The 21,713-nt window shown below is 37.9% G+C and overlaps 1 protein-coding gene across 8 annotated transcripts in view; it reads left to right on the forward strand.

Annotated features, from left to right (window-relative positions):
• The window catches only part of STRIP2 (striatin interacting protein 2), a 68,953-nt gene that overhangs the window by 36,411 nt on the left and 10,829 nt on the right, over positions 1–21,713 (forward strand). For 6 of the 8 annotated variants that reach the window (XM_004463228.4, XM_071215274.1, XM_058297346.1 and 3 more), the window contains 3 exons: positions 868–972; positions 1,771–1,975; positions 17,759–20,224. In XM_004463228.4, coding sequence (XP_004463285.1) covers positions 868–972; positions 1,771–1,975; positions 17,759–18,009 — 561 coding nt within the window. In that variant the 3' untranslated portion in view covers positions 18,010–20,224. Of the gene's footprint in view, positions 1–867; positions 973–1,770; positions 1,976–17,758; positions 20,225–21,713 lie in introns of those variants that run through there. The other 2 variants (XM_058297345.2, XM_058297344.2) reach the window with 1 other exon arrangement.

Genomic DNA, 21,713 nt, shown 5'->3' on the forward strand with positions numbered 1-21,713 from the left:
ATATATACCTGCCTTGCTTGCATCAAATTAATTGGGCCAGGTTGGGGGGGGGAGCAGCAGGACTACCATTCATCAGACAGCAGGGTTCACTTCTACACATGCCTCCTCCTCCTGTATTGTTTTATCACATTTTTGACATGAGGAATTTTCAAGTTGTTAGTTTGACTATTCTGCTTACTCATTTATGTAGCTTCTGACACTAGTGTATATTTGTAGGCTCCCAAATCATATAAGTATTATTTTTGTACATGAAAAATGTTTCTATGAATAGACCTGTTTCTAATCTAACATCCCATTTCCAGTTGGGTGCTCGCAGTTATCAAGAAACATAAAAGAGAAACACCAGGTTAGAATGAGCCATCTTCCATTTTTCCTTTCATTCTGAAGAATTAAGCACTTTACTGCAAGATGGTTTAATAAAGAAGGCTGAGGGATGATTTAAAACAACAACAAAAAAAAACCAACCAGAATAGCAGATCTGTCTAACATGGTATGAAATATACCAGAATGAGACCTAACTCTTAGCAATTACAAGCATAGCTTATATAAGTAAAATTCTGTCTTTTTCTGATGCTAAAGTAGAAAGCTGCAAAAGAAAACTTGCTTGAACTAAGTTCTTATGTTCATGTATCATCTAACCAGTAATTTTCTAGGTACAGAGTCTTCCAGAATTGGCAACTGAGTATATTTTCACATGAAGGATATTGTATGGTTCAGAGACCTCCAAGTATGTGCAGAGGAGGATGGTGAGGAGGTTGTATTTCATGCCATAAAGCTTCACCTAAATTGATCAACAGTGACTTCCAGGCTTCTGTGGAAATGAAAGCCTTGTGGCTATTGAGATAATGATGTGTGGCCTTATTACAGGAAGCTGGAGACAACAACCAGTTCTGCTGGAGGAATCTCTTTTCCTGCATCAACCTTCTGAGGCTGCTCAATAAACTGACCAAATGGAAACACTCCAGGACTATGGTGAGTAGGACTTCGGGTAATGGAGGTGTCTGACTGAATTTTTTTAAATCATTAGTAAGTGTTTGTGGACTGCCCGCTTTGCAGGCTCTATAAATATACAGTGAATGCTTTAATTCCAGGCACTTACTCTGCATGAGATAATGACTCATCAGGCCATTTTTTTTCAGAGAGCTGAGAATGAACCAGCTCTTGGTAGAGAAGTTACCATTGTTATTTGAATTACAGTCGCATTTCAAATAATGCAAATACAAAAATATTCATTGTAACATTGTTTGTAATAGTGAAGAATTACAAACAATGCCCATTAGTACAGAACGCACTGGTTCAATATATTATGGTAAATGGTTACCATAGAATACTATGCAACCATTAAAAATAATGAGGTTATTCTGTGCTGACATGGAATGATTTCCAAGGTATATTATTAAATAAAGAACAAGGTGTAGAACAATATGACAGTATATGTGGTGCTATCATTTGTATTTTTTTAAAAATGGAATATATACATGAAATACATATGGAAGATACACAAGAAACTGCAAACAGTAGAAATGGAATGTGTGACTGATGATGCACTTTAGACAATTTACTTTAAATATCAAAAACTTTGAATTGTGAAATATAAATGTAGTGGTTCCTTTATGTTCTTGAAGACTAAATCTACCAATAGCTCCTGGGGAATTTGAGGCTAGTCAGGTTTGGAAACCACTGGCTCAAATTGTCTGTGATTTGGAAATTCCAAGAAACTTTAAATGTTTATCTGCCTTTCTTCCTCTCTATCCCTCTGTCAATGGGCAGATGCTGGTGGTGTTTAAGTCTGCTCCAATCTTAAAGCGGGCCCTCAAAGTCAAACAGGCCATGCTTCAACTTTATGTCCTGAAGCTGCTAAAGATACAGACCAAATACCTGGGACGCCAGTGGAGGAAAAGCAACATGAAAACCATGTCAGCCATTTATCAGAAAGTGAGACACCGTATGAATGATGACTGGGCTTATGGGAACGGTACGTATTCTCAGAGTTCTTCCCTCCCTCCAGGAGTTTTTTCTTGACTCTGTTATTGGCATGAATTGTTATAAATTTTGGATGAGTAAACAACTGATTATAGGTGAGGTTCTAATAGAAGAAATTTTAGGACAGTGCCCAAATTCCAGCAAGCATGTACTCTGTTTTATATAAATCATTATATGAAAATCCGTTTTATAAAACAAGTAACTTGAAGGGTACGGATCTCCTTTCTAAAACATTCCTGTAAGTAACAGGATACGCCTAAAGATTTTTTTAAAACTTTGTTTTGAAAGAGCTTCAAACTTAAAGGAAAGTTACAAAATAATGTAAAAGCAAGGAGCAGATGTGGCTCAAGCAATTGGGTGCCCACCTCCCACATGGGAGGTCCCGGTTTTGGTTCCTGGTGCCTCCCAAAGATGATGAGCAGATGATGTAATCAGGAGGGAATGGAAGTGGCTCAAGCGGTTTGGGTACTCACCTCCGGCATGGGAGATCCCATGTTTGATTCCCAGTGTCTCCTAAAGAAGACAAGCAGACAATGAGCAGACAGACTGAGGAGCCATCTCAGAAGAGGATTTAAAAAAAAAAAAATAGAAACAATACATAGAATTCCCAAATATCCTCTCATCCAGATGCCCAGAGTTATCAACTTTTAGCATTTTGCAACAATTATTATATCATTCTGTCTATTGTCTAGACTCTTTTTATCAATTTTTTTTCTTTTCTTTCCCTTTTTTTTTTTTTTTTTGAGGCACTAGGGATCGAACCCAGGACCTTGTACATGGGAAGCAGGCACTCGACCCCTTGAGCTACATCCACTCCCCTGTTGAAACTTTTGAGAGAAGGTTCCATACATCATGAACCTCTAATTAATACTTCCTGGTAAATTTTTTGAGAACAAAGACTTTTGCTATGTAACGACTTAAGTACAACTATCAAGTTCAAAAATTTAGCATTGATATAAAGCATATAGTCCATATTCCAATTTTTTTCAGTTGTCCCAAAGTTGTCCTCCTTTTTTCTGGATTGAAAGATTTTCTTTCTTTTTTTAAAAAATTGTAGTAATATATATAACCTAAAATTTCCCCTTTTAACCACAAATATTTCAGTGGTGTTAATTAAATTCAGGGTTATGCTGCATTCAACAGTATCTATTTTCAAAACTTCTCCATCAACTCCAACAGAAATTCTATACAAATTCAGCTTAATTCCCTATCTCCTATCCCCTCCTCAGCCCTCAGTAGGCTGTATTCTAGGTGATGAGTCTATGAATTTGCTTATTCTATTTATTTCATATCAGTGAGATCATACAAAATTTGTCCTTTTATGTCTGGCTTATTTCACTCAACATTGTCTTCAAGGTTCATCCATGTTGTTGCATGTTATCAGAACTCTTCCTTTTCATGGCTGCATAATATTCCATTGCAATATGTATTTACCACATGTTGCTCATCCTTTCATTTGCTGGTGGGCACTTGGGTTGTTCCCATCTTTTGGCACTTGTGAACAATGCCCCATGTGTATCAGTGTGCAAATGTCTCTTCAAGACCTTGATTTAAATTCTTTTGATTATATACCTAGAAGTGGGATTGCCAGGTTATAAGGTCATTCTATACTTAACTTTTTGAGGAACCATCAAACTGTTTTCTACCACAGCTGCACCATTTTCCATTCCCACTAGCAATGATTGAATATTCTTATTTCTCTATATTCTCTCCAACACTTACTATTTTTCATTTTTTTAAGAATAGCCATTGTAGTGGGTGTGAAGTAGTACCTCATTGTGGTTTTGACCTGCATTTCCCTAATGACTAATGATGTTCACTATCTTTTCATGTGCTTTTTAGCCACTTGTATATCTTCTTTGGAGAAATGTCCGTTCAAGTCTTCTGCCAATTTTTGATTGGTTTGTTTCTTTTTTGTTGTTGATTATAGAAGTTCTTTCTAAATTCTGGATATTAAACCCTTACCACTTGTGTGGATTCCAAATATTTTCTTTCATTCTATAGGTTGTCATTTTACTTTCATGATGAATTCCTTGGCACAAATGTTTTTAATATCAGTGAGGTTCTGCTTTATCTGTTTTTTTATTTTGTAACTTGTGCTTTTGGTATAAGGCCTAAAATCATTGTCTAGCACAAGGTCCTGAAAATACCTCCCTATGTTTTCTTCTAGAAGCTTTATAGTCCTAGTTCTTATATTTAGGACTTTGACCCATTTTGATTTAATTTTTGTACATGATATGAAATAGGGGTCCCCCTTCACTCTTTTGCATATGGATATCCAGTTTTCCCAACACTATTTATTGAAGAGACTGTTCTTTCCCAGTTGAGTGGATTTGGCACCCTTGTAAAAAATCCATTGGCCATGGTAGTTATGGGTCTATTTCTGAACTCTCAGTTCAATGCCATTGGGCTCTCCTTGTGCCAATACCATACTATTTTTTTTTTTCATTAAAATTTTTTGTATCAATGTTACAAGTTACTCCATTAACACAATGTAATAACTATAATAAATCTACTTTGGACTGTGGTTACACTCCCTCCCCCCCCCCCCCTTATTTTTATTCATTCCTCAATCTTGAGGAATTTGGGACAATGTCCACTCTGGCTGCTTCAGGCTGAGAAGGGACATCGATATTATGGGGCAGAGGAAAGGAATTCTTTTGCTTACAGTTGAAGATACACTTTGTTTTGGAGGATGGGACTGGTCCATCATTATTTTGTTAGTTGTCCAAGGTAAGCCCAAAGTATTGGACAGTAGGAGATGGCTGCAACTCTCCTGGGTTTCATAGTTCAACCAGCATATAAACAATCCTAAGATTTAAGTCTCTGAGAAATATACTTAACAGATTCATTGAAAATTATAGGTTCGAATACAAGGAGTAGAAGAATCATGATTAGAGGAATTATAAATGAGTGTAACTATGTTCTACTGGGAAAATAGAGTTTCATAAATTCCCAAATTCAGCCTGCAAAGGTGGTGTTGATTTCATGAGGCGATACGAGGCCTATGGTGTCCTGGCGTCCCTAGAGCCACTGGGAACAGTTTTGTTTGAGACTTTGTTTGCTGTGGCAGTTTGTGAAAACTACCTGAGACCTGCATAAGTGTAACCTCCAGAATGACCTCCTGACTCACTTTGAAATCTCTTAGCCATAAAAACTATTTTATTTAATATTTCTCCCTTTTGGTCAAGGTCTCTTTCCAAATGCATCCCTGATTAACACTTGGTATTCCTCAGCGTCAGAGAGGCTCATCCCTGGGAGTCAGTGTCCCACATCGTGGGGAAGGTAGTGAGTTTATTTACAGAGTTTGGCTTAGAGGCCACATTTGAATAACAAGGATATTTTCAGGAGATAACTCTTAGGCATTAATTATAATTAGACTTAGTTTCATTATTATGAGAATAAGTTTCATAAGTGTAAGCATGAAGATCAAGGGCTTGGCATATTGGCCTGTTTTCTTTTATTAAGCAAAGCTTATATATTCCAGGATTTTTTGCCATCTTATTTGAGGCAATAGCAGAACTTCCCCAGGGATTAGTATTTTGTTAGCTACCATGTGGGTCTCTATCTATCCAGAAAATATACCTATGGCAACAAGGATACTTTTATATCCCATAGAAGTATGCTTTAGGTGCATTTTTCCCCCATATGCCACCCCACTATCAACACCCTATAGTAGTGACACACCTTTGTTATAGATCCTAAAAGAATATTCTTATTTGTTCACTGTGTTACACAATCCCCCATTTTATCCTTTAGCTTTGCTTCTCATAACATATACAACCCAAAACTTCCCTTTTCCAGCCACATTCACACGAACACACTTCAGGTCCGTTAATTTTACTCATATTTCTGCACCACCATCACCTCATCCATTTCTAAACCATGACAGTCAATCTAATTATAAATTCTGCACAAATTAAGCATTAGTTCACCATTCTCTACTCCCATTCTATCTCTTGGTAAACTTCCAGACTCTGTCTCTATGAGTCTACTCACTATGTTTAGTTCATATCAGTGAAATCTTGCAATATTTGTCCTTTTGCTTCTGACTTATTTCACTCAACATAAGGTCTTGAAGCTCCATCCATGTTGTGGCGTGCATCAGGACTTTATTCCTTTTTCCAGCTGAATAATATCCTACCACGTGTATGTACCACATCCTGTTTATCCATTCATCAGTTAATGGACACTTAGGTTGCTTCCATCTTTTGGCAATTGTGAATTATGCCACTATGAACACTGGTGTGCATATATCTGTTCATGTCTCTGCTTTCATTTCTTCTGGTTGTATACCTAGCAGCAGGATTTCTGAGTCTTATGGCAGTTCTATACTTAGCTTCCTGAGAAGTCACCAAACTGCCCTCCACAACTCCACAATGGCTGCACCATTCTACATTCCACCAGTAGTGAATGTTCCTATTTCTCTACATCCTCTTCAACACTTGTAGTTTTCTGGTTGTTTTTTTTTTTTAAATATTACCAGTTGTAGGTGTGAAATGATATCTCATTGTGATTTGTTTGTTTTTTTCCATTGTGGTTTTGATTTGCATTTCCCTAGTAGCTATGGATGTTGAGCATCTTTTCATGTGCTTTTCAGCCATTTGTATTTCCTCTTTGGAAAAATGTCTGTTCGAGTCATTTGCCCATTTTTTTAATTGGGTTGTTTGTTTCTTTATTGTTGAGCTGTAGGATTTCTTTTTATATGCTGAATATTAGACCCTTATTGGATACGTGATTTCCAAATGTTTTCTCCCTTTGAGTAGGCTGCCTTTTCACTTTCTTGACAAACTCCTTTGAAGCATAAAAATTTTTATTTTGAGGAGTTCCCATTTATCTATTTTTTCTTTGGTTGCTTGTACTTTGGGTATAAATTTTATGAAACCATTGTCTACCACGAGATCTCAAAGATGCTTCCCTATACTATTTTGTAGGAGTTTTATGGTCCTGGCTCTTCTATTTAGGTCTTAGATCCATCTTGTGTTAATATTTATGTAGGATATGAGATAGAGATCCTCTTTCATTCTTTTGGATATGGATACCCAGGTTTCCCCACACCATTTGTTGAAGAGACTATTCTGTCCCAGTTGAGTGACAAGTTGGTGGCCTTGTCAAATATCAGTCAACAGTAGATGTGCAGGTCTATTTCTGAACTCTCAATTTGGTTCCATTTGTCAATATGTCTATCCTTGTGCCAACACCATTAAGTTTTGACCACTGTAGCTTTGTAATAAGTTTTAAAATCAAGAAATATGAATCCTCCAACTTTGTTCTTCTTTTTAGATATAATTTTGGCTATTCAAGTTTCCTTACCCTTCCATATACTTTTTTTTAAGATTCATTTATTTCTACCTCCCCACCGTCCTTGTTTGCATTCGCTGTCTACTTTCTGTGTCTGTTTGTTGTGTGCACATCTTTTTTGGAGGCACCCGAAACCAAACCTGGGACCTCCCATGTGGAAGGGAGGCACCTAGTCACTGACCCACCTCTGCTGTCTGCTTGTTGTGTCTTATTGTGTCTCCTTGTTTTGTGTCTCCTTGTTGTGTCATCTTTTTGCATCAGCTCACCACACCAGCTTGCTGTCTTGTACGTCTTCTTTAGAAGGCACTGGGAACTGACCCTCCCATGTTGTAGGTGGGCACTGAACTACTTGAGCTACATCCACTTTCCTTCCATGTAAATTTAATGATTGGTTTTCCCACTTATGCAAAGAAGGTTGTTGGAATTTTGATTGAGATTGTGTTGAATCTGTAATCACTTTGGGTAGAATTGACATCCTGACAATATTTAGTTTTCCAGCCTATGAACTCAGAATGTCCTTCCATTTATTTAGGTCTTTGATTTCTTTTAGCAATGTTTTGTAGTTTTCTGCATGTAAGTCCTTTACATCCTTGGTTAAATTTATTCCTAGATATTTACTTCCTAGATATTTAAATATGCTTATTTCCTAGATAATAAATTCATTTCCTAGATATTTGATTCTTTTAGTTACTATTGTAAATGGAATTCTTTCTTGATTTCCATTTCAGATTGTTCATTACTAGTATATAGAAATATCACTGATTTCTAGGTGTTCATCTATACTCTGCCACTTTGCTGAATTTGTTTATTAACTTTAATAGCTTTGTTATGGAGTTTTTGGGAATTTCTTTGTATAGGATCATGCCATCTGCAAATAAGGAAAGTTTTACTTCTTCCTTTTCAATATGTTTGCCTTTTATTTTATATTTTCTTGCCTAATTGCTCTGGCTAGAAGTTCCAGTACAATATTGAATAACAGTGGTGACAGTGGGCATCCTTGTCTTTTCCTGATTTAGAGGGAAAGCTTTCAGTCTTTTACCATTGAGTATGGTGTTAGTTGTGAATTTTTCATATATGCTCTTTATCATGTTTAGGAAGTATCCTTCCAGTCCTAATTTTCTAAGTGTTCTTATCAGGAGTGGTGCTAGATCATTTCCTGCATCAGTTGAGATGATCATATGTTTTTTTTTCCCTTCATTCTGATAATATAGAGGCATCTGGACACTATAGGCAGAGCAGACAACCCCAGGAAATCTGTACCCCATCGGTGGGCCTTACCTTGAAATATATGATAATCTATCCCCCCCAGTCTATCAGAGTTAGAGTTAGATCATGTATAATATTCTTACACGTGTACTTCTGCCCCTTTTATTTGAACCTATAATAGCACTATACCTGTTAAATATATGTCCCAGAGACTTAAATCTTTGGTCTGTTCATATGCTGGTTGAGCCTTGAATCTTAGCAGAGTTGCAACCAACACCTACTCTCCAGTTCATCAGACTCACCCAGGACAACTAACAATAGGATGGTGATGGACAACACCCATCCCAAAACAAACAGAGTATCTACTACTGCAGGCAAGACAGTTCCATCCATCTGCCCCAATAGGAAGCAGAATGGGTATCACCATCCCAAAATCTTCAAGACTGAGGAATAAACACATATAAGTGGGGAATGCAGCTATGGACTAAAGTAGACTTATTGTTATTCTAGTAATGGAAGAACTTATAACATTGATATAAAGACAGTTGGTCACCAGAGGTTCTAAGGGTTTGGGAGAGGGGTGTGGAGAAAAGGTATAACATGGGACATTTTTGGAACATTGGAATTGTTCTGCATGATCTTTCGGTGATTGATAAAAACCTTTATACATTTTGTCAAAACCTATAAAATTGTGCAGTGTAAGTATAAGCCATAATGTAAACTATTGACCATGGTTAGTGACTATGCTTCAATATTTGTTCATCAGTTGTAACAAATGTACCACACTAATGAAAGATGTTGTTAATGAGGGAAACTGTGAGATGGGGAGGAGGTGAGGTATATGGTAATCCCCTATATTTTGGTGTAACTTTTATGGAATCTAAAACTTCTTTAAAAATAAGGAACAAAAAATATGCTGTTGGATTCAGTTACCTAGTCTTTTGTTGTGGATTTTTGCATCTATATTCATAAGGGATATTGGTCTTTTCTTTCCTTCTATCTGTCTTTGTATTAGTGTTGTTGGTCTTGTAAAATGAGTTAGGGAATGTTCCCTCTTCAATTTTTGGAACAGTTTGAACAGGATTGGCATGAACTTCTTGAAATGTTTGGTAGAATTCACCTGTGAATTTTCTTTGTGGGCTTTTCTTTTTTGAGAGTTTTTTTATGACTGATTCAATCCCTGCTTATAATTGGTCTTCTGTTTCTTGTAGGTTGTTTGTATGTTTCTAGGAATTTTGTCCATTTCATCTAGATTTCTAATTTGTTAGCATACAATTGTTCGTAGTATCCTCTTACAACTGTTTTTATTTCTATGAGTCAGTAGGCGTAATATCCTCTTTCATTTCTGATTTTAATTATTTGTATCCTCCTTTATTCTTTGTCAGTCTAGATAAAGGTTTGTCCATTTTATTGATCTTTTTAAAAAACAACTTTTGGTTTTTTAAATTTTCTCTATTATTTTTTTTAAGATTATTTATTTATTTTTTTATTCTCTCCCCCTGCCCCCACCCCAGTTGTCTGTTCTCTGTGTCCATTCGCTGTGTGTTCTTATGTGTCCGCTTCTATTGCTGTATTGTTGTCAGCGGCACCAGGAATCTGTGTCTATCCTTGTTGCGTCATCTTGCTTCATCAACTCTCCGTGTGTACGGCCGCCACTCCTAGGCAAGCTGTACTTTCTTTCTTACTGGGTGGCTCTTCTTTCGGGGCGCACTCCTTGCGCATGGGGCTCCCCTACGCAAGGGACACCCCTGATTGGCACAGCACTCCTTGCGCACATCAGCACTGTGCGTGGGCCAGCTCCACACAGGTCAAGGACACCCTGGGTTTGAACCATGGACCTCCCATGTGGTAGACGGATACCCTATCTGTTGGGCCAAGTCCGCTTCCCTTCTCTATTATTTTTTATCCTCTACTTCATTTTATCTACTGTAATCTTTATTATTTCTTTCCCTCTGCTTGCTTTGGTTTAGTTTGCTGTTCTTTTCTTAGTTCCTCCAGGTATGCAGTTAGGTCTTTGACTTTAGCGCTTCTTTTTTAATGTAAGCATGTAGGGCTATAAATTTCCCTCTCAACACTGCCTTTGCTGCATCCCATAAGTGATATGTTGTATATTCATTTTCGTTCATCTAAAAATATTTACTGATTTGCTTTTCAATTTCTTCTTTGATCCATTTAATGTTTACGAGTGTATTGTTTAACTTCCATATATTTGTGAATTTTCCAGTTCTCAGTTATGGATTTCTAGCTTCATTCTATTATAGTGAGAGAAGACACTTTGTATGGTTTCAATCTTTTTAAACTTATTAAGACTTGTATTGTGACCTAACACATGGTCTATCCTGGAGATTGAGCCATATACACTGAGAAGAATGTGTGTCCTATTGTTTGGGGTGCAGTATTCTATATATTTCTGTTAGGTCTAGTTCATTTATCATATTGTTTAAGTTGTCTGTTTCTTTATTGATCTCCTATCTACATGTTCTATCCTTTGTTGAAAGTAGTATATTGAAATCTCTAGTTATTATTATAGAAGGTATATTTCTCCTTTTAGTTTTGCCAGGGTTTGCCTCATGTATTTTGAGGCACCATGGTTAGATGCATAAATATATGATTGTTATTTTTTGGGTAGATTGCCTCTTTTATTAATATATAGTACCCTTCTTTGTCTCTTATAATAGCTTTTGACTTAAAGTCTATTTTGTTCCATATTAGTATAGCTACCCCAGTGCTCTTTTGGTTACTATTTGCATGGAATACCTTTTTCCATCCTTTAACTTTCAACCTATTCATATCTTTGGGTCTAAGATTAGTCTCTTCTAAAAAAAAAGTATTGGATCATGCTTTTTTATCCAGTCTGCCAACCTGTGCTTTTAATTGCAGAGTTTAATTCAGTAGCATTCAGTGTTATTGCTGAAAAGGCAGTACGTACTTCAGCCATTTTACCCTTTTTCAAATACATGTTGTACATTTTTTTCCTCTTTTTTATTGCAGGCTCATTTTGTGTATAGTTGATCTTTTGTGATGTAACTGACTGATCCCTTTATCATTTCCATTTCTTTTTATTTCTTAAATACTTTCTTTGTGCTTATCCTTGGGTGTAGTAAACAACCTAAGTCTATAACCTACTAGTTTGTAAAGATACCAACTAACTTCAATAGCATACACATTCATTGCTCTCTTGGCTTCCTTTTCTCCTTTTTATCTTATTTTTGTGACATGTTACCTCTTTATATTTTATATGTCCATTATAAGGAAATGTGATTATTTCTTATTCATTTGTATTCTATCTCTTAGAGGAAATGAGGCGTAGAGTTATATACTGAGGATATGGACTATTTAGGTTTGCATTTACCCATTTAGTTATCTTTACTGAAGATCTTCACTTCTTCATACTGCTCAGGCCATTCTCCTCCTGTCTTTTCCTTTCAACCTGAAGGACTCCCTTTAGCAATTTTTGTAGGGCAGACCTTTTAGTGATGAACTCTCTGTTTTTGTTTATCTGTGAATATCTTAAACTCTCCCTCATTTTTAAGAAAATTTTTCCATAATAAAGAATTTTTGATTGGCAGTTTTTCTTTTTCAATATCTTAAATATTTCATACCACTGCCTTCTGGCCTCTGTAGTTTCTGATGGGAAGTTGACACTTAGCCTTGTTGACTTTTCTCTTGCTACTTTCAGAATTCTCTTTATCTCTGGCATTTGACACTTCGATTAGTATATGTCTTAAAGTAAATCTATTAGTGTTTATCCTATTTAGAGTACATTGTACTTCTTGGACATGCATAGTTATGTCTTTAGTAAGAGTAGGGAAACTTTTGGCCATTATTTCATCAAATATTCTTTCTGTCCCATTCCCTCATTTTCTTCTGCTGGCACCATATATTGGTATGCTTCATGCTGTCACTCATGTCCCTGAGACCCTGCTCAATTTTTTCTATTCTTTTCCCTTTCTGTTCTTTTGATTATATGATTTCGACTGCCCTGTCTTCTAGTTCACTAGTTCTTTCTTCTGTGTTCAAATCTGCTGTTTAACTTCCTAATTTAGACACATTGTCATCTTAATATCCTTTAATTCTTTGTACTTATTTAGTTTATTTTCCTTCATCTCTTTGAGTTGATTTAGGAGATTTATTTGAACTTCTTTGATTATTTGTTCCTAAGTTTATGTGCTTTCTGAAGTTTTAATTTGCTCCCTTGACTGAGCCTTATCTTCCTGTTTCTTAGTATGGCTTGTGATTTCTTGCTGATGTCTGGGCGTCTGATTATTTTGATGTGCTAACTCTGAAAGTCAGTTTCTCCCTCTTGCCTGGGTTTTTTTTTGTTTTTTGTGTTTTGTTTTTGGTAAATTGGCTGTGTGTTAAGGCTCTTCTTCAATGGCTGGTCCAGCTTATACTGAACCTTTAGAGCAGTCCCTATTTGTTGAGATTTTAGTGAGTGTTCTGTACCTGTTTTCTGCCCTGGACAACTTTTCAGGTTGCCCTTTTCCGTGTGATTGTCTCACCTCCAGAAGATTTCCTTTTCTGTCTTCCTTCTCTGGAGGTCCTGGGCTCTTCTGTTTGTTTTTATGCAGATTTTCCTCCCCAGTGGCTATGATTTAATGCTCAACTACTCTTCCACTAGGTGCCTCCTTTTCATTACAATTTTCAGTCCTGGGGCCCACCATACATTATGTCAGTTCAGTTTCTCCTTCTTTCTATGAGTCTTTTCTGCCTCCAGTTACTTCCACATTAGGGTGTCCTGTCCCAGGAAGCCAAATGGGGTCAGCACTAAAAAACACCCCCCCCTTTTTTTCATTTAGGTATTTCAGCAATTAGAGACCAGGTTGGGTATATGCACCATTTGCCAGCCATTCCGTTGTGGGTCTCTTATTTTCTGGGAATACTTTTGTATGCACATGTTCCCCAACCCATTGGACTCTGCCCTGGGTCTATGTGGCCTTGGATCCCCATGTCTAAATGTTCATGGGGTTCTAAATCACTGGTGTGTGTGACCACAGCTGTAGGTACCTGGGCCAGAGTGCTGCCACTTTGTGACTCTTGAAAGGCATGGGACCTAATGAGGAGGAAAAATCCAGGCTAGCAGGTCTGAGTCACAGATCTCCTACCTTCTTTCGTAGCGTTTTTCTTTCTTTCTTCAGTTCAGCATTTCTATAGTCTTTCTCCAGTTTCTGTTGTCCTCCTGAGTCACAAGCAAGTGGAATTTGCATTTTTATTAGTTTCTATGGGGACTCTTTCCCACTATTTTGATGGCATCACTCCCAAGACTTTTTAAATTAAAATAGCCTTTCATTATTACAAAAGCAATTAGGAAAAACTAGAAAAATATATTACCATATTTACACCATAATTGTACTACCCAGAGTGCCATGTTAAGCATCTTATTGTATATTCTTCTAGATCTTTTTCTATACATATATATGCATATTTTATTAAAATGAAAGCAAATTGTACATGCTATTTTATAGTCTTCTCTTTCTAGTTAACTCTCTCTGCCTTTTCCATGTCAGTACGTTTTCATTCTTTCTAATAATTAGAATATTCAGAATTCTCCAGGTATCCCCAAATGCTCATCATAGCTATTTTTTCCAAATCAGAATCTAATCTAGAATCACAAATTTCATCTGGTTGTTATATCTTTTAATTCATTTTAAATCTAGTTTAGTCTTTCTTTTTCCATCACACAGACTTATTGAAGAACTAGGCCAGTTGTCCTACAGAATAGCCTAACTTCTGGATTTGTCTGTTTGCTTCTTTGGGGTGCCATTTAGCTTATTCCTCTATCTCTGGTACTTTACGTAAATTGAAAGTTAGGTCTAAAGGTTTGATTAATTCAATTTAAACCTTTTTTTTTTTTTTTTTGGCTACTGTACACCCAAGGTAATGTTGAGTACAGCATATTAACTCACATCAGGAAATATGATATCGATTTGACCTACTAGGAATTATGCTAAGATTGGCCTCTGGCCCCTAATGCATTTTTTTTTTTTAATTTACTTTATTTATTTATTTCTCCCCATCCCTTCGTTGTTTGCACTTACTGTGTCTGTTCATCTTCCTTGTTTCTTTAGGAGGCACTTTAGGAGGCACTGGGAACCAATCCCCAGATCTCCCTCCCAGGAAGGAGGCATCTAATTGCTTAAGTCATCTCCATTCCCTACTTTGTTTTGTATCTCATTATGTTTTTCTTCTTGTGTCTCTTTTTGCATCAGCTTGCCATGCCTGTGCATTGCACCAGCTCTCTGTCTCCTTTAAGAAGCACCAGGACCCGAACTAGGGACCTCCTATATGGCAGGCGGGGGCTCAGTCCCTTGAGCCACATCTGCTTCTCCATTTTTTTTTTTAATGGTACTCAGTGTACAAGTCAGCCAAAGGGGTGCTGATGCAAAATACCAGAAGCCTGTTGGCTTTTATAAAGGGTATGTATTTGGGGTAGGAGCTTATAGATAACCAGGCCATAAAGCATAGGTTACTTCCCTCACCAAAATCTATTTCCACGTGTTGGAGCAAGATGGCTACCAACATTGGCCAGGGTTCAGGCTTCCTGGGTTCCTCTCTTCTCAGGGCTTGCTTCGCTTTCCTCTGTGTGCTTACTTTCTGGGGCTCCAGCTTAAGACTTCAGCATCAAACTCCAACATCAGGGAAGCAGACTTGGCCCAATGGATAGGGCATCCGCCTACCACATGGGAGGTCCGTGGTTCAAACCCTGGGCCTCCTTGACCCATGTGGAGCTGGCCTACCCGCCGTGCTGATGTACGCAAGGAGTGCCATGCCACGCCGGGGTGTCCCCGCATAGGGGAGCCCCACATGCAAGGAGTGCGCCCTGTAAGGATAGCTGCCCAGCTTGAAAGAAAGCGCAGCCTGCCCAGGAATGGCGCCACACACATGGAGAGCTGACGCAACAAGATGATGCAACAAAAAGAAACACAGATTCCCGGTGCCGCTGTTAAGGATGGAAGCAGACACAGAAGAACACGCAAATGGACACAGAGAGCAGACAACGGGGGGGGGGGGCGGGGATAAATAAATAAAAATAAATCTTTAAAAAAAAAAAACAAAACTCCAACATTAAAAACCCTCCAACTCTGTCCTTTGCCATGCCTTTTATCTTTGAATCCCAAACCACCCTACTGACTTGGCCCAATCAAAGCCCTGATCATAATTTAATTATGCCCAGGTACAGACCAGTTTACAAACATAATCCAATATCTATTTTTGAAATTCATAACTATATCAAACCGCTACACCTGGGCCCAGAGAATGAGCTTAGGACCTTGTGTGTGGGAGGCCAGTGCTCAACCACTGAGCTACATCGACTTCCCTGAGTTGGTTTTTTTGTTTGTTTGTTCACTTGTTGTTTATTTTTGTTTGTTTGTTTTTAGGAGGCACTGGGGACTGAACCCAAGACCTCCCATGTGGAAGCTGGCATTCAACCACTTGATCCACATCCACTCCCCATATTTTAAATATGATTAATTCAGAACTCAATTCAGTAACTTATTTGTATTGTATATATTTTTTAAAGATTTATTTATTTTTTTATTTATTTCTCTCCCCTTCCCTACCCCCACTCCAATTGTCTGCTCTCTGTGTCCATTCGCTGTGTGTTCTTCTGTGTTGGCTTATGTCAGCGGCACCTGAAGTCTGTGTCTTGTTTTTTGTTGCATCATCTTGCTGTGTCAGCTCTCCGTGTGTGCGGCGCTATTCCTGGGCAGGCTGCACTTTTTTCAAGCTGGGCAGCTCTCCTTACGGGGCACACTCCTTGCGTGTGGGGCTCCCCTATGCAGGGGACACCCCTGCGTGGCGCAGCACTCCTTGCGCACATCAGCACTGCACGTGGGCCAGCTCATCACATGGGTCAGGAGGCCCTGGGTTTGAACTTTGGACCTCCCATGTTGTAGGCGGACGCCCTATCCATTGGGCCAAATCTGCTTCCCTTGTATTGTGTATTAATACTTGAAACAAATGAACCATCAGTCAGAGTTAAGGAAACTTTATTTTGGAGAGCTTTTTCATTGTATTTTGCAATAATGAGATTTGACTGTTATTTGCATAGCTATATTCAAGGCTTTTTGGCAGGGTGACTAATGGTTTGTCTTTGTTGGAATTTGTAACTTGCTTGAATTTCAGAGGAAGCTGCAGAAGAGAGTTCAGAGAACTAAGGGAAGCATGTTATTGGCATATAACAAGCCAGCGTGTAACTTCTATAAGATGTAAAGCACAGCTAGCTATTTAAATTCTTGTAAATTTTTAAAACTTGAAAATGCTTTATCCTGCAAATGGCATGCCTATTATTGCTGCCATAATATAAACTACACTTCCTTATGATAAATCATTGAGTGTGGAACGTAAGAGGCCTGGGAAATATGTATCTCTAGCCCTGAAATAAATGTTCAAGTGGAATGAATAGAAGCAAAGCAAATATGTTTTCTATTTTTGCCTCTGTGGAAGCCTCCATCTCATAACTGTAACACAGGCTGACGATTTATCATGTGCTGGGAGAGATTCTAGGGAATCAGGAAAGCCTTCAGTAATTGCTCCATTCTGATTGTCCTTGCTGTGCCCTTCCTGCTCCTTCCCATAACTTGAGAGCTGGTGATTCCATTCAAATAGGAAACTTCTATGCCCTAGGGAAAGGTCAATAAAGGGAATTGTGTTACTGTTTTAGAAAACATAACACATATAACAGGTAAGAAAGTGAAATAGTAAGAAGGAAATAAAAGAAATCCACCACTGATACCAGTTTCTAGACTACCATTCCAAAAATAGTCTGCATATTCAAGCATATGTATATGGGCATTTGTGTGTGTAGGGGGCGTTGTTTGTCTTTAAAGGTTTGTTATTTATTTATTCCCTCCCCCGCCCCCCCCCCGCCCCTTGTGGCTTGCTTGCTGTCGCTCTCTGTGTCCATTTGCTGCGTGTTCTTCTCTATCTGTTTGTCTCCCTTTTTGTTGGGTCATCTTGATGCGCCAGCTCTCTGTGAATGGGTGGGCCATCAGCTCTCCTTGCACGCGGGCCAGCTTGCCTTCACAAGGAGGCCCTGGAAGGCGAACCCAGGGCCTCCCATATGGTAGATTGGAGCCCAGTGGACTGAGCCACAGCCACTTCCCTGTGAGTTTGTTTTATTAACCTGAATGGTAGCATTCAGGTCTTTATTTAAAAGGGAATTCTGAGCAGTTTTGTTGTTGGAGTACCATAGACTATGCTCTATGGTAAGAGGAACTGTGGCCTGAGTTGTGTATATCCTTTTCTTCCTTTCTTCCCAACACAGACATTGATGCTAGGCCGTGGGACTTCCAAGCAGAAGAATGTACCTTGAGGGCCAACATTGAGGCTTTTAACAGCCGACGGTATGACAGACCCCAGGATTCTGAATTTTCACCTGTGGATAACTGCTTGCAGAGTGTGCTGGGGCAAAGGTTGGATCTTCCTGAGGATTTCCACTACTCATATGAGCTCTGGCTGGAGAGAGAAGTATTTTCACAGCCCATCTGTTGGGAGGAGCTGCTCCAGAATCACTGACTATGCTCTTGTCAAAGCGTCTGCTACATGGGGGTTGGCTCCAATAAATGGTGCTCTGCTTAACCTGCCCCTTCATCCTTTGATTCCAGCTCCAAGAATGCTTGCCAAGGAGAGATCTGGCCCAGCCCAAGGACATTCAGTATAGTTCAGGGCAGTCTGGGGGCTGTTGGACCTGGAGGTGGGACAGGCCTGGGATCCCAAGTTACAAAAACTTGATCAGCCTTCCCTGGGGTCGATTGGGTTCCCACTGGCCTTGGAAATTTGGTAGATCCATTCTAGCCAAGGTTTTGGGTGGTACCACTTTATTAGTCTTGCCTAGAACCAGGGTAGCCTTTGTTGGGCCCAGGAGTGAGAGAAAGTTTATTATGGCATTTGATCCATGGCATTCATCACAAGTAATGAGAAATGAATTTTATAAAAAATTGCTCACTCTGGATTCCTAGGACTTACCAGAGGTTTGGCAAAACGACCTTTGAAATTGTGTGTAAATTTTAACAAAGATGACCTGAACACACACTCACCTCTTTCTAAAATCATCAGCTCTGAGATGATTTTAGAGCACCTGCACCTTCTTTGTGAAGGATGATGATTTACTGTTCCCTAAATACTGCATGTTATAGAAAGTATATTATGTAGAGTATTTTTTCTTTATTCCCTAAGAAATCTGTGTTCAATGTGAAAATTTTTCCTGTGTATTCTCTATAGGGCATAGAGTCCTCTGCCATTTTCTAAGAGCCACAACCAATATGAAATAGGCCTTCTTAAAGGATGTTTCATGTTTCTGAAAATGGCTGAGTACACTGCAGAAAATCATCTTTTTCATCAAATTAACTTTTCAAATGATAAATTAGCTACTGGAGACTTTATTTATCAAGATAGTGTGTCCATTTGTGCTCATAATCGATTTATTTTTAATTGAATAGAACAGCAAGAACACTACAGCTTACCATTTTTCTTCTTAAAGTTGATTAATGATTTTTTTTTCTTTTTTCCTGCTAGTGGTTTCAAAGCGTCATGTGGAGATTTACCAATACCATTTGTTAAAAAAGTGTTTCATATTTCTTTGGAAATATAAGGATTGTTGTACCAACCTCTTTATACTTCTCTCTTTTACAGCAGAACCACATACTTCCCAACAGAAATAAGATTTTTTGAAAAGTTTCTGATTCAGTCAGATCATTTTATTTCTCTTCTGCCTCTAAAATTATGTTACCTATATTTTCAAGCTTTTTTTTTTTTACTATAAATACCTCCCTCCAACTTAGACACTACTGAAACTTTTTTATGATAGCACCTGGCCACTTTAAATGAGCCAGGAGGTCTAGCAAAATTAGCTCACTCACTCTGTCTTTTGTCAGCCACAGTCTCACTTGGTACTCATGATGGAGTTACTCACAATGCCTGAAGGAAGTATACCAATACTCTAGTAAGTCACCCTTAGATTTTACCTCTTTGTACTTTAGGATAGCAGGATTTCTGTTTTTTTGAAAAGGTCATGAATAATGCAAGAATGTAAATGGATGAAACTTCTTAAAATAATTTGTAAATTTTATGTGAGTAGGACAACAGTCCACATTGTGATTAAAATAATTTATTGAGCATGTCACTATGGATTATATGAATTGTATTAATCTAGGGTCAAGTTAGTGTGATTTTAATGTGATTTGAATGATAAGACAACTTTCAGGGAAGTAATCATCAATCTATTTTAAAGCTATATAGTATTTAATTTCTATCAAGAACAAATAAGTAGCTTTTAAAGATATGCACATGAATGCTTTCTAAAGCACGCAAGTATACTAAGCTTTACTATTTCATACTATATTATTTACACCTCTTTTCTACAGGAAGTTTAATTTTCAATACAAATGGAGAAACTGAGGCACCAAGGATAGGTGATTAGTTTCAGATCACATCCTTTTTCCACTGACTTGCTGGGCCTAGCGTTCAGCAGTATGCTAGTATATTGACAGCGCCATATACCAAAGTAACCAGGTTGGATCCCCAATTTGAGAAATCATGTCCGTGGTTAGAAATAAATTCAGATTAATCAATCTCCAATGGTGATTATTGTTACTAAACAGAAGAATGCTATTTGAGTAATTTATAAACTCAAGAATTTTAATTTTGTAAATATTTCAGTAAAGTTAATGTTGATTGCTGGTAATACTGTTCATCTACTGAAGCACTTTAATAAAAAGAAAAATGAACTGGAGTTAGTAATTTGGTCTTTAAATTCTTCAACACGAGAATCTTCAAGGCATGTAAGATATAGGAGGGAAATATATAATTAAAGACGGTAAATATCCAAAAAAATATATAGGAAGGAAATATATAATTAAAAAGGGTGAATATACAAAAAGAGGGTATTACCCCTAGGAAATACTCTGGGGTTAGACTAATACAAACAACTTCAAAATTCAGTGACTTATGACAAACCTATTTCTTACTCATTGGTCTCCTCCACTCAGCTTGGCTTGCTAGCTTGGCTCTACTGCACAAGTCTTCTCATTCTGGCACTAGCTGATAGAATAAATCCTATCTGGGACATACTGTTTTCACAGTGAAGAGCAGGAGCAAAAGACCAAACTATGCAAGGTCATTAAAACTTCTGCTTAGATATGGTCTAAGTCAAAATTATCCTTATTCCTTTAATCAAAAGCAACTCACATAGACAAGCCTAACTTTGGGCTAGAGAAGTATACTCTACCTACAGAATGGCAAGTGCTGGGGATGTGTAATCTTACAGTAGAGAAAGTGAATTGGGAACAATAATACAATCTATTATAGCCCTACTCTCCTGTCATGAATATCTGCTTCTATCCTATCTGCAAAATATATGTGTCCCTTCCTCAAGGAAGACACTCCAAAAGTCATATCCAGTCATGACATGAGATGTGAAGTCCAGGATCTCATGATCTACATCAGGTCTAGATGCAGCATTTCTTGATCCCAAGATTTGTATGCTTAAAAATTACAACATTATCTGCACCCAAGCCCCACTCCACCCCCCATGCACACACATACACACCCACATCCAAAATGCAATGGTGCAACAGGGAGAAAATAGCCTCAATAAACATTTCTACTCTGAAAAGGAAGAAACAGAAGGCATACAGTGATCACTGGCCCAGAGCAATTCTGCAATCTCACTGGGCAAATGTTGTAATAGGTCCTCTTACTCTAGGTATAGGAATGTTTCTTAAGTTTGCTTCCTATAAATACCTTGTCCCCACTCTCCAACCCTACTTCATTGTTCTCTGGGGTAGAGGAGGGCTTTTTTCCATATCCTCCTTGGCAAAATCTGAAGAGGGCATTGAAGAATGTTGGCTGACTGAGTAGTTTTCTTAGTCTGCTTCTTACTTAAGGAATGTTGGGGGCCCAAGAGGCATTCTATACTTTGAGCAGTCATACTTTTTAAAATTATTATTTTTTAATTAGAGAAGTTGTAGATTTACAGAAAAGTTATGTAAAAATACAATTTTCCCTATATACCCCCCATTGTTGACATTTGCATAAGTGTGGTAGCTTTGTTATCATAGATGAAAAAACATTAAAATATTTACACTATAATCCATAGTTTATATTTGGTGTACTTTTTCTCATATACCACCCTATTATTAACATCTTGTATTAGTGTCATACATTTGTTATAATTCATGAAAAATATTCTTGTACTGTTAACTCCAGTCCATAGTCCACAA

This window comes from Dasypus novemcinctus, chromosome 5, assembly GCF_030445035.2.
Source record: "Dasypus novemcinctus isolate mDasNov1 chromosome 5, mDasNov1.1.hap2, whole genome shotgun sequence".
In the NCBI taxonomy this organism is placed as follows: Eukaryota; Metazoa; Chordata; class Mammalia; order Cingulata; family Dasypodidae; genus Dasypus; species Dasypus novemcinctus.